Source organism: Anguilla rostrata, chromosome 3 (genome assembly GCF_018555375.3).
Source record: "Anguilla rostrata isolate EN2019 chromosome 3, ASM1855537v3, whole genome shotgun sequence".
Taxonomy (NCBI): domain Eukaryota; kingdom Metazoa; phylum Chordata; class Actinopteri; order Anguilliformes; family Anguillidae; genus Anguilla; species Anguilla rostrata.
The window spans coordinates 24,778,335-24,792,310 of NC_057935.1; the positions used below are offsets into that span (position 1 = coordinate 24,778,335).

Below are 13,976 nucleotides of genomic sequence, written 5' to 3' on the forward strand. Positions count from 1 at the left end.
GGTGCTAACCGCTCAGGTCTCATTTTAAATTTCCTGTCTTTGTGCTCTTGCACCTGCCACAGTCCTGTGTCAGCACCTCCAGGTACTCTGTGTCAGCACCCCCATTTGCATCAGGGCAGTAGTTCTCCCTGCCCTTTTGGCATACCCCTTTTCTTTTTGCGATAGGGGTTGTGTTGGACTCTTAAGCAACCAATAGAAATTTCTGTTAATGGTGAAATATTGGTATAACTGTATTATTAAACTTTGAACTTGAGAAAAGCTCAGTAGATTTCAAGCTCTGTGAGCCTGCATATTTAACACTGCAAATTTATTCAATAGGACAATGTTTGTCCCTTTTGTAAATATTTAATTCATTTTTTGTGGTCATGCAGTTGAGACCAAAAGTTTACATGCACTTAGGCTAAAGATATTCAAACTCACTTTTTCCAAAACTCTGTACATTTCATGTTACCATACCCTAATTGACTTGCCAAAATAAATGTATCTACTTTGTGCACATCAGCATTTCAGCTTTAGTTTACTGTATCAGAATTCCACTGGGTTGAAAGTTTACATACACCAAGTTGACTCTAAACAGCCTGGAAGATTCCAGAAATTGATGTAATGACTTTTTAGAAGCTTCTGATTGGTCAATTGTCATAATTAAAAGTTCATTGGCACCTCTGGCTGTATTTAAGGGCTTACCTTTAGAGCCACTGCCTTTTTGCCCTTGATACCATGGGCAAATCCAAGGAACTCAGCCAAGAACTCAGAAAAAAATTGTGGACCTCCACAAGTCTGGTTCCTCCTTAGGAGCAATTTCCAAGCAACTGAAGGTACCACAAGCATCTGTACAAACAATCGTATGCAAATATAAAGATCTTGTGACCACGTTCAGGAAGGAGACACAAATTAACTCCCAGGGCTGAACTAACTTTGGTCCGAAAGGTTAAACAACCCCAAGACAGCAACAAATGAACTGGAGAAGGAGTTGGAGGCATCATGTACCAAAGTATCTACATCCACCATTAAGACACCTACATCGCCATGGCTTGAAAGGCTGTTGCGCAAGGAAGCAGGGCCTCCAGCGTGGCAGGCGAGAGCTCTACCAGTGAGCCACCAGCTACCACTCAGCAGGGCGCCTTGTACCCCCTCCCACCCGAGCAAAGGGATCACAGCTTCTCCACCCTAGCTCCCCAGTGGTGGAACAAACTCCCTGTCCCTCTTCGAACCTCTCCCTCACTACCAATCTTCCGCCGTGGTCTGAAGACTCATCTCTTCAGACTATACCTGGACTAACTACCACCACTCTGTATATTTCATTGTAAATCCACCCCCCCCCCCCCCCGCCTTCATGACACTCGTTACATGTTCCCCCATCCCAGCACTTTTTGGTAATTTGTATTTCTCCTAATACTGTAGCTTGTTCTTCTGCCTAGTTGGCTTTGCAGAGGTCAGGTCAGAATAGTGTTTACTGTGTGAACTAAACTGTGTTCTTGGCTAGAAATAGCTGTACAAAATAAGTATTGTATCTTACTGAACCGGTGTATTGTAGTTGTCCGTGACCATGAAATGCACTTTTTGTACATTGCTTTGGATAAAAGCGTCTGGCAAATAAATGTAATGTAAACATAACCAACAGTCCTCTTATGGAAATAAAGTAGATACCCTAATTGACTTAACACAATAAATGTATGGTAATATGAAATGTGTGGAGTTGTGAAAAATTGAGTTTGAATGTCTTTAGCCTAGGTGTATGTAAACTTTTGGCCTCAACTGTACATACGTTTGCAGATTTCCTGTGTTATGGACATGCCTTATCTGCATTGGCGGGGTGTTGTGGTATGTTCCCATGGTTCCTGTTGTTTTCGACAGAAATTGTGGGAATCGTAAATGTCCCAGGTTGCAAAAGTAAGCATTTTGTGTTGAACTCAACCCCCCACCATGCCCAACATTTTGCACTAGCTTGCAGAGTAAAGATGGAGAATGCTGTGGGTGTGGGATGAATATCCCATAGGATATGGCCTCCCCAGGCTGCTTGTTTGCTTTTTATGGAGGAAGACCGCTTTACTTACCTAATCCCACCACTGATCTGGAGGATTTTACAGCCATTAAGTGATGGCTTTCATAAGGGCGGGTGTGTCAGGGTGGGTGGGGATGGGGGTGTAGACTGAAAGGGACTGTGAAAGTTAAGCCATTCAAGCAAGGACCTAGGAAGGGAACAAGTGGTGCAGTTTTGCCTGGTGAAAACAGGTGAGTGGCTGGAGAATTCTGTACCAGCGTGGATACATTTACTCAACATTGGTTTGGAAGGTGATTGGACTGATAGAGAACGTGAATTCTATCTCTTGATCGGAGGAGCTTTGGCATGTAATCGTATGTCATGCAAACATTTGAATAAGGATTTGCATGCATAATGTAATTTTTTGCGGGGGTTACCTTTCAGTTATTTGCAGAGATTCTGCTTGAACCTGTTCCATTTAGTATGCAAGTGGTTTGCAAAGGTTGCCAAAGAGGTGTAAGAATAAATTATGAGGTTATTTGGCATAAGTATGTTGAGCCTTCTGATTGTACAGTTATATATAAAAAGTCAAAACAAAACTACAAATACCAAATACTACAATATAGTCTTCAAGGTTTATGCATTTTAAAATATTGATCAGATTCTGTTTTGTGCAGTATGAGTGAAAGTTACTCCTTTTCCTTTTTCAGATCTTACATTTCATCAACATTTAGTCCTGACATGCCACAGCTTAAACAGCCCTGTGATGTTTTTCCTTCTAATAAACGGTAAGCATTTGTGAATTTTACTGCAATCATACTAGTATAAACCGTATGTATACTAGCGATGAGATACTATCTAATGGGGTGGATCACAATTTTCCCACTACTCCTCATTCACAGGGAGATGCAACTGGACACCATTTCAATCTCGATCCCAGGTTTCTGCATGTCCTACCTCAGGGGTACTCAGATTTGTCCCTTGAGGTCACTAGTATAGCTGGTTTTCCTACTGACTGATGTTGCAGACTGCCAGGAGATCCCACTCACCTGGTGTTCCACGTCTATATCAGTCCCTGGAAAACCAGTCGCGCTACTGGCCTCCAGAGCCAGGTTTGCGCATCCTGTCCTACATCGTGGAGATTCATGAAATGGTTCAATGGTTGGTGGCCCAAATGTAATTAAAATGTCAGTTAAACTCCAGTGTCTTGGTTAATGTAAATAAAAAGACTGCCCAGTGCCTATTGGTTAGGCAGTTGCTAATCTGTCCCTTTTTTAATCACAATAATATTCTGAATGGGATTTAAGCATATTTTCACAAGCACTCTGGATATGCTCACCAGTTGTAGGGAAGAGAGCTCTGAAAACCACAGCCCTCCAATCCCATTTAAACGTGACTTCTATATCAAATTATTCCCACTGCACTAATTCAATCTCCTATACCAGTCAACCTTTTAATCTTTAAAAGCTGATTGGAAGGAAAAGAAAACCCCATTTGCAAAGTGATTGCTCATGCAGTTCATCTGACTAGTTTAATTTCATCATTTGCTCATTGTACTGATCACTGACTATTGCGCATCTCACAAAATGGCAAAGATTTACTTCGAGATGTGAGGTAAATTAGCTGCAACTTGTTAATTTATTTCAGGAAAACTGCAGGGCCTGCCATTTTCTGGTGTTGCTCTTAATTGATCAGTTACAGTAGTAATTACACAGCTCAAATCATCTAGGTTCGAAGGTCGGAAATGGTTGCTTATTTTAAGGTGAAAACTGTAACCACCAGACCCTGTGGATCTCATTGGGGACCCATTTTATTTTATTCTATTCTATTTGAAGACAAAGGCAGAATTTTTTTATTGCGAACATCCAGGTTGTAATGGTGGAAATTGTGATCAGTGATTATTTGTCGTTTGTGATTATTTTTATTAATATAGTTAGAGTAAGGTTCTTTACCTACACAAAAGGAATAATGTGGATTATGTAATTTACCAAATGCTTTTTAATCAGCACCCCAGTCACGATTCATAATGCGACATGTTTTTTTTTTCACTTTTATTTCACCAGGCAAGTCATTAAGAACAAAGTCTTATTTACAATGGCAGCCTGACATGTATAAAATCAGAATGACAGTCTTGGCCCACATGACATATTCATAGTCTATTTTCCAGTATTCAGTAATGAAGGTAGCTTCCTGTTCAGTGTCCCTGATTTTATCTGTGCCAAACCCTGCCGTGTCTACAGCAGGGTTTTTTGGGTAAATGGCACACATTCATCCAGCATAAAATCCCTAATTCTTCAGTGACGCAGGAAGCTCAATTAGAATATTGTTTTGACTGAGTAAATCAGGACATTTTGTTTTGTAGTTCTTGTATTATATCACTTGGATCAGCGGATGTACTTTATTTATTAATTCTTCAACTTGTATGTGCCTCTTATCTCTTTTTAGTGCTTATCAGGAGGATTGTTTTTTTTACTTAAATGCACAAATTTGTGCATATGATTTTTTTCATGACCTAAGAAGAAAAGCCAATCTTTTTCACCTCCAAAGATGTATGGATTTCCTTCATGCAAAGATTTATAAAGAACATTTAAATACGAATTTAAGAATAATAACAATTAGGCTTTCCCTTTTAGAAACAGTAACAGACAAAATAGTTTAATTGAAACATGGTTTCTTTATGGGTTGGGGGATGCCAAAAGAATTTCTTTATAACATGTTAACATATTTTTATAACAGATTTTATATTTTATGACACCCAGGGAAATAAACATTAATTGTTTTAATACACAAGCAGGCCTTAGAATACAGCCCAATATGGCGTAGCCTATTAGAACAACTAATTGCATTCACTTAATTTTGAAAAACAGAAAGGGAATCACCATGGTCTTGTCAGGTTTCCCTTCAGTTTTTTCCCTATTCAGATCAACTCAAATTTATTTATATAATGTGTTTTACAAAATTGTACATAATGCTTTATGATAGACCCCAACTTAAAGCCCCCACAAATGCAAGCCAAGGGTGACCGTGGCAAGGAAAAGTGGAACAAATAGGAAGAAACCTTGGTCAGAAACTCCACAGGGATAGCCCATTCTCCTCTGGCCAGCTCAGAGAGTGGATTCATAGTTAGCGTGGTTCTCAGTCAGTTTTTCTAATCTGCGTTAATCGGAGCGAGATTTCACGTCTTACTCTTTCTAAATGAGTGCTGTCGTCCCACAGTTTCTTTCCTCCTGATCCCTCCTGCACTGGCACCCTGGGCCTGTGCCCGCTTCTGTCCGGCCGGCTGCACGTGCACCCAGGAGAAGAGCTGCTCGGTTCTATGTGACCACGCCAACCTGCCCGACATCCCCAGGGAGTTCCCCTGCGAAGCCTCCACCATCAACCTGGACAAGAACAGCCTGAAGTTCCTGTCAGAGCGCGCTTTTGGAACCTTGCCAGCCCTGCGCTCGCTCTCCCTCGACCACAATAACATCTCGTTCATCACTCCGGGAGCCTTCAAGGGCCTTCCGAACCTGCTGGAGCTTAAGATGGCCCACAACGAGTACATCCGCTACCTGCACACGCGCACCTTCACGTTCCTCAGACGCCTGGAGAGGCTGGACCTCTCCGACTGCAACCTCTTCAATATGCCAGACCGGATCTTCCTGGAGCAGATAGCCCTGAAGGAGCTGCTGTGCTTCCAGAACAACTTCCGCCGCATTCCGGGAGCCCTCCGGGGAATGGAGAACCTGACCCATGTCTACCTGGAGCGCAACAAGATTGAAGCCATCGCCTACAACTCCCTGCTGGGCCTGACCAGCCTCCGGTACCTCAACCTGCAGGAGAACCGGATCAATGTCATCCATGACCAGGCCTTCCAAGACCTCCGGCGTCTGGAGAACTTCTACCTGAACGACAACCTGCTGGTGGACCTCCCAAAGGAGTCCTTCAAGGGCCTCTCCCGCCTTAAGATGCTCAACCTGGGTGGGAACCTGCTCACCAACATCTCCAATACCTGGTTTAGTGACCTGGTGGAGCTGGAGGTCCTTTACCTGGACCGGAACCAACTGTCCTACATCAAAGAGGGAGCCTTTGAGAACCTTACCAGCCTCATCTCCCTCCACCTCAATGGCAACAACCTGACTGCTCTGCCTTTCTCCGTCTTCCAGCCAATCTACTTCCTAGGTCATCTGTATCTGTTCCGCAACCCTTGGGAGTGCGACTGCAGCCTGGAGTGGCTGAAGGAGTGGATGGAGAGCTACAAGCTGGTCAGGGACATCCCCTGTGCGTCCCCCTCTGGCGTGGCTGGCCTGGACCTCAGCGAAGTGGTCTACAACAAGCTGGACGGAGTCTGTGTGGACCTAAGCGAACTCAACTTCACCACCCTGGCACCCGCGCCTTCTGAGCCCTGGCGCTCCACCACGGAGAACCGGTTCAGCAGCCTGATCTCCAGGCTCCTCCAGCAGGAGCTGAGGGAGGAGGTGGGGAACACCACCGATAATCTGAGGAATGGCACCCTGATCGACCAGGCTGAACTGTCCGCTGGGGCCTGCCGCGCCATGGCTAACCCATCCCTGCTGCTCCTCCTCTTCAGTACATGGCTGATCCCAGTCATGACGATGGGTTCTCTCCCCACATATACCGATGTGTCCTGAAAAACAATGGGATATTTTGTGAGAAGAATCTTTCATCTTTCCAGCTGCTTGAGGCAAAAAAAAAAAACAAAAAAAAAAACAAACATTTGAAATGCCAAGCACAAAAGGTAGTGCTTTTAAGCCTAATCCTTTTGCCTGGAAATCAGAGACTTTAAAAAAGAACCTCTGTTGGGACTTCTCTGTTTAAAGCAGTGCCCTGAAAATAATACAAATGTATACAAATCTATACAAAGACAGTGGAAGGTCTGTTTCTGAGGTGAGGTGAAGGTTGTAATGACTGATAGAGGAAGAAATGCCTACTGAGTAGAAGTCGGCCAACAAAATACATTTCTGTGATCCTGGGTAATTTATGAAATGCAGAAAAGCCATCATGTGCTATTATGTACAATGCTGAGAGAACTGCTGTTTCCTAGAATTATTTTGGAGAAGAAAGACCAATGGTACAACTGTGACAGGGGAAAAAAATGATAAAAATGGACTTCAGTAACACTATTATCTGTGTGCAGCATAAAATTCAATGGCTTTAAATGACTACATGCCAAATACAGTGAAAATGTGACTGTGTAAGTATGGTGCAGTTCCTGTTATACTATAAGAATCGTTTTGAATAAATGTATAGGATAAAAAAGGTGATTTAAATTAATAAGTAGTTGTCTTAGTTGATATTTAATAATCTGATAGTTGATTACAATTTTTTTGTAAGATATACTACATTTAATCGCATTTTATTGAAATAGATCAGCCTTCTTTCTTTTCATATTCATAAAACTGCTCTGATGCTGACTTTAGGAGTTTCTGAAGAGTTTACTGTTGCTTATTAGTAAATTTTATTTTTTTGGTAAAATTGTACAAAAAGAGTATTTAAAAAAAGCTATAGATGTTATAGCTATATACGTTCACAGCATTCTTCTCTAGAACAGATGGCACTATGGCAGTATATGCACAATTTTCTTGTTTTATTCATTCACCTAGATTTCCAGGCTTTTAATAAATGCATTAATCTCCTTAATGTCAGGCTTATCCGCACTCTGCATTGCGTAAACCATCCTCTTAACTTAACCAAATGGAATAACTTTATCATTTCATTTTTCTACTTTTATGTGCATTTTCTCACCCTTTTCCTGCATTAATTACACACAAGTATTGCATGCACAATACAGTTTTAAATGAGGTGAGAAAGGAGGGCAGGAAAAAAGCGCTTGCGTCTGACATAACATGGTTTACATCCACGTGCATGATTAATTTGACTACATTATGTTTAGGTTAGTATAAACTCAGAAATAGAATGTTTGTTTTTTTTCACTGCTAATATTCTGTAATATGTAAGTTTGCACACACAGGTGTGCCTTTTGCTTCATTGAATAAAGCGAGAAAAATGTTTTTGAAAACATTATGTATTCAGAATTTATCAGCACTTCTGTTGAACTGTGATAAATACCCTGCTTGTCTGAACCTGGGTTAATCTATATAGCATATCTGCTTTTCAGCCCTGAGCATGGGTCTGTGACCTGTGACCCCAATCCCATAAGCCTGTGGTTTATAGAACAGGTCTGTTCTTAACTCCCTGGTTTTATTTTAATGTACATATTCCTTGGAATTTCACACCTGATAAAATGCTCTCTAAAAATGAGATAGGGGAGAGTGGGGAAGTAACTAAGGGTTTTCGTATTTGACTCAATTCTGAAAATATTACTAGAGATACTAGTTACTAGTATTTTTAAATACAAAGCAATCTAACCGAAAGTACTGAGAGTCAAATGTCACATTTAACCCCGAGTTTGGGGTAAAATCTAACATGGCGAGGATTAACAGTCTTAATAACTTTAAAAGTTAACTCAAAGTAAGAAAATTCAATACAGTTCCATGTTGTATGATATGCATCTTTAATTTATTTTTTAATTACATTTGTGTTTTTTGTGGCTTATATCAGTGAAAATGTATCACAAGACTGTACATTATTCTCTGGTTCCCGTCTAATGTCTCTTTGCTCCAAACAGCTGTATCAGTTGTTGTCACATGTCACCACATAGCCTAAAGTTAAAGTTGAGTTAAATATATGTACGAAGATACAGCAAAAAAATCAGTTTAAAAAATCCAGTGTCAAGGAATCCAATCCCAGCAAGCTAACATGATATATCAAACCTATTCGGTCTGTTAGTCACTAAAAGACTATTTACGATTGCATAAATTTGGTTTCCTTGACATGCACACACAATACAGTAACCCGAAAAACACTTCCGGTGAAAATTTACACTTGCATATAGCCAAAAACAGACTTTTGGCAATATCTCCTGAAATATTTATTAACTTTATTAACTCTCCCGCCATTCATTGGAGACAAATAGATAGTAATTCTTCATGTTTAATCTGAAATACGTTCTTCAAGCTTGATGAATCTACCTAAAAAGTCAGTGTTACATTTTACCCCGTGTTTTGCCCTGCTCTCCCCTACATTATTATTACAGATACCAGTTTATCTAGACCAGTTTTCTCACCTGCAGTTCAGCCATCCCTCAGCAAGATGTGGAGACAGAGCTTAATTGTCACATTGCCCCTTCTCTGTAATAGAAACCAAGGCTGTGTTCAAAACCACATACTAGATAGTACATACTAACATCGTATGCAGAACTACATACTAAGACAGTATGAATAGCTAGTACGTTCATATTTTTGCTTAACCATGCCAGGGACTTGCAGCCATCAGTAGCCAGTTTAGAACATACATCATAGTTCAAATACATCTAGAATCCACCTCATTAGACTAACAAAAATTGGCTAAATATTTGTGAAATTATTAATTCATTAATTTTTTTATCCATTGCCACCATAAATTAAAATATTGATACTGTAACAAAACAGTTCTAAGCATTTACCCTACTAGCCTTTTGTAGGCTAGCTAGCGCTGCTAGCCACCATTACGACATGAACCACTGGATAATTTTCCATTTAATTTCATTTCTTTTTGTCTGAATATTCAACATTTGTCATGTACCAAGACTTCCAAAAGCAAACTCGGACATAGCCTAAGTACTCTTTAAGGTTGCTGCAATAGGCAGAGTTCGAGTTTTTGGTTTGCGGGTGCAAGAGTAGCCTACAGTTATGGGGAAAATGTGATTTTCTATAGTGTCAACAAACCCAACAACACAATGTCACAATGTAGTATGAATGACATGGCAAATAATTACAACACTTGTCTCAATGCATAGCACCACAGAATATGAAGAAGAGCTAGCTTGCTACCATGAACATCTCTTTCTTTCTCCGGTAGCTACAGCTAAAAAACAGCATTCCCCGAACACTTGACCGATTAGCAGCTGTGTCCACCTGATGGCTCAAATGAATAAAAGCTGGAAGACTATGCAGAGTCTGCAGCGGAGTTATTAAAAATAAAACCTGTAATGCATTTGCAATATTTTTTTCCCCCTCAGGGTGTCTAGCTATAGCAAGGAACCTAGTAGCTGGCTAATGCTAGCTAGTTAGTGACACTACAATGAATAGTAAACAAGATGCTCCTAGGGCCATCTTGCCCCACAGGGTACATGTTTAACTTATAAAATAAAAAAATAAAAAAGATTTTTCCTGTGACAGAAAAATCAACTTGCCTCAAAAGGGTTTATTTGTTGAGCCATTAGTTTTTCATTAATTCAACCTTATTGTATGTTTCATGTACTCTAACCTCTCTACTCTGTAACCAGACAAGCATTTCAACCATAATTTTGTCCGTGAACAAATTCAGTAGGGTTTAGATGAATATTAAAATCTCAGGATGTGTTAAGTAAAACTGGGTTGCAGGTAAAAGATGTGTGGCATTTAATGGGAGTTACAAAAACATGAAGATCATACAGTAGACTTTAGACATTTTGCTCTTGTGCTCATATATCACAGGTCCTACTCTACTGCATTCTTTTCAGGGATGCAATTACAAGACTTGCCATGAATTATTTAATAAACTTGTTTAATGATTCTCTGGTTCCCTTCCAAAGTCATATCTTCCCATTAAAGTTGCCTCTAGCGCAAATTGCGTTGAAAGAAGCTAAGCAGGATCTTTGTCAATGTCACAGAGGGTGGAATTCTTGTTCAAGTTCCCTTGTGATGTCACACAATATGTTTATGTGCTGGGCGTGTCCATCTGATTCACAGCAAAGGAATGGAAGGAAATCCTTTACCTGAGTGTTGTGGGTGTAGCCTGGCAGGCATGACAGAAACCATCCATATGGCATGGACAGGCCATATAATTAACTATATTATTAATCCAGTGGTTCCTGAACTTTCAGTCAGGCCCACCTTTAAGGAAGGTGAAAGGTGAAGTACCACCCACCTTTTGAGTTTTGAGGCATTTGGTTGAATCTGAGAAAACAAGATGTTTTTGTACACTTCAGAATTCTGCAGTCACATCATCAGTGAAGGCAAGTGAAGGTCCAGTGGCAGCCATATGTGCCCAGGCCATAACACTACCTCCACCATGTTTCACCATCTTTTTGGTACAGGTTAATAGTTGTCTCATCGGTCCATAAGACTTTGTTTTTGAAACACTCAATGTTTTGGCTATGTCTCTGATCTATACTCAGATTTTTCATGATGGCCTGGTTACACACATAATGGGTCTTCCTGTTGAAAGACAACAGCAACAAAAAATTCTACACCTAGAATCAACTCAGAAGCTTTGGTTAACTTTCTTCTGCATGAACTAATGACACAAAGACACAGAGATAGCCAAGAAACAGCAGAGAAGCCAATTGCCCAATTACATTTGCTCCTCTAAAGTGGAGGGATTATTCATTAAAAAAGGGTTGAAATTCCTACGCGGATCACCATATATGGATGCAAATACCCTCAAGTTGATGCTGACAGTCTGCAGTTAAACCACATACTCATTGTTTTATTTCAAATCTAGTGTGCTGGAGTACGGACCCAAAAGACAAAAATTGTATCACCATCCAAATACCTTCCCACTGCACTATATATCTTTCAGTGCATTTACCAAAATAAATGACCTCAAACACATTTCTTTATACATCTTCTATCACATTGATGCTATTTAAATTGTGTTAAATCCATTTTCATTGAAAAATATATGTCAGGTGACTCCTTTACATAGAATTAAGTTTTAGCATTCAAATTAGGATTAGGCTAGGGTTAGAGTTGAGAAAAGGTTAAGTGTTAGGTTTAAGACAAATTCGTAGTTGTGTTTAGCAGCTTTGGAAAGGTTTAGGATAAGTGTTAGCCTTCCATGTTGAGTAATCCAAAATGTTTTTATTTTCTTTCTCTAATGGGATGCACCACTATAAGCTCATATATTTTGACTTTTTTCAGTGAAATACATTTGAACAAATAGATTTATTTGTATTTTATCGCATTGATGATATTTCAGTTGGTTTTCATCAATGACATCAGGTGAGTCCTATGGTTAGAATTAGGTTTTAGGGTTCAAATTAGAGTTAGGGTAAAGTTAGGAAAAGTGCTAGGATTGAGGCAAGATTTAGGTTGTAGTTAGGAGATTGGCAAAGGTCTAGGCCAGGGTCCAAGGTCCAAGCCAGGGTCCAAGTTAAACTACATGGTCGTTCCCTGCACTTGGTACTGTAACTTCCCTCTAGGGTTTTCAACACACTTGTTCCTGGTTATGGTTATACACTTTGTTGTACGTCGCTCTGGATAAGAGCGTCTGCCAAATGCCTGTAATGTAATGTAATGTAATGGATCCCAAACTTTCTCAGCCAGGCCCCCCTTTGGTAATAGTATTTGCCAACTGTATCTTGTAAGCATAATTTTCCCCCATTGCTGTGTCCCTTTATAAACCTATTGACAGCATAGTCTGTCAGTGTGATTCTTAACAGAATACAGGGGCTCATACAGACACAGGGAGCATAGTGACACGAGGGCCAAAACCACAATGGCTTTTAATCCCCCTCAGCAATGAATGTGCTGCACACATCATGAGGTCGGGAAATGGGGCACATGCACATCCAGTTAGACCCACAGTCTGCTTCACGCTGCTGTTATATTTTAAGGATTAGTCATCTGCTTTGCATGTAACACTCAAAAAGATTGGTTTCCTTAATGCCTGTGACAGTTAAACAGTTAAGTTACCAACTTTGCCTGTTACATTTAAATGACCAGCCTCCCAGTGTTTTATGTTTAAGCCAGGCGGTTCCCAGTCCGTGTTACCGGTCACATTAAACAGTGTTACACAATGCCTGTTATGTTAAACAGCGAGTTCCCTATTGTGCCGGTGACATGCAAAGCAAAAAAAATGTTTTTTTTTTTTAGAAAATCTCATTAGCCAATTTACAGTCCTCGCCCCCCAATTTTAAGTAAAAGTTGCCGCTTCTAAAAAATTGCTGGCCTGGGAGCAGTCAGCAGTGAGCAATGATTTCTTTATGCCCTGACTTGCAAACTCTTCTGCATCTTGTGAGAGCTGTTGCCAGTTTGTGTTAGGCTTTATATTCACATGTGGGTCGTGTATTCAGTGGTCATTTTGGTGTCTGGCACCCAGGGATTGCTGCCTGCAGTCATATTTAAAATTTGATTTTTTTTTGAAAAGCTTCTCCCGAAATGTGTTTCGGCTTAACAATGCCCACAGCGTGGCACGAACACTTAAGCCGAAATGCATCTGCGGGACTGTGGGGAGGAGAGTGCTGCATTAGAATAGTCTAAAAATGAAGAGTTTTGAGAGGACTGGGCATCTTTACTCTAGCTTCTGCACAAATTCTTGTTGCGTTTAAACTGTTCACAATTCATATACTTATTTTTTTCCCCCCAAATTCATAAAGTGTGTCACTTATGATCTGAAGTGCTGGAGGTCTGAGACATCCTGTGCGTTCCTTAGTGGATATTCACTTCAAGTCAGTTTCTGACTAAATAAAATCATCCAGTGAAATTTGGTGAAACTTCAGCGATTCCATACACCTGCAGGTGAGCCAATACCTCAGTTCCACACTTCAGCCACAGAGAAATATCCCATATAGGAAAAAAATAACACTCTCCCCAAATGATCCTAAATGCACCTAACCTAAATTCCTGTCTGGTCGTCCGTCATCAGATCATGTCTGCCGTAATTCTTGTCTGATCATTTTAATTGTGCTAGGGAGGGTGAGTAGATTGATAAAGTCAATAAGTGGTGTAGGGTGTGAGGGTCAGATCTGAAGGAATCGTGTGAATGAACATAAGATTTAATAAAATTAAGCTGACCTCAGAAGTGTGGGGGAGGGCGGGAGGGGGTGGTGGTTGTGATAAAAAACATTGGCAGCCATCCGAACAAATCACTGATAGAGAATTTCCATGTCACTTAAGTAATGGTCTCCAAAGGTACCACACTACCATATCCTACTGTAGTAGGCATGAATAATAAAAAAAAAATTCAGATA

General features: G+C 40.4%; 1 protein-coding gene across 1 annotated transcript; it reads left to right on the forward strand.

Annotated features, from left to right (window-relative positions):
* Positions 1–2,150: 2,150 nt before the first annotated feature.
* On the forward strand, positions 2,151–7,983 carry nyx (nyctalopin). Its single transcript, XM_064326965.1, has 3 exons — positions 2,151–2,232; positions 2,692–2,769; positions 5,198–7,983. Exons 2-3 carry the CDS (start codon positions 2,748–2,750, stop codon positions 6,610–6,612), a joined length of 1,437 nt encoding a protein of 478 aa, XP_064183035.1. The 5' UTR covers positions 2,151–2,232; positions 2,692–2,747; the 3' UTR covers positions 6,613–7,983.
* Positions 7,984–13,976: the final 5,993 nt, after the last annotated feature.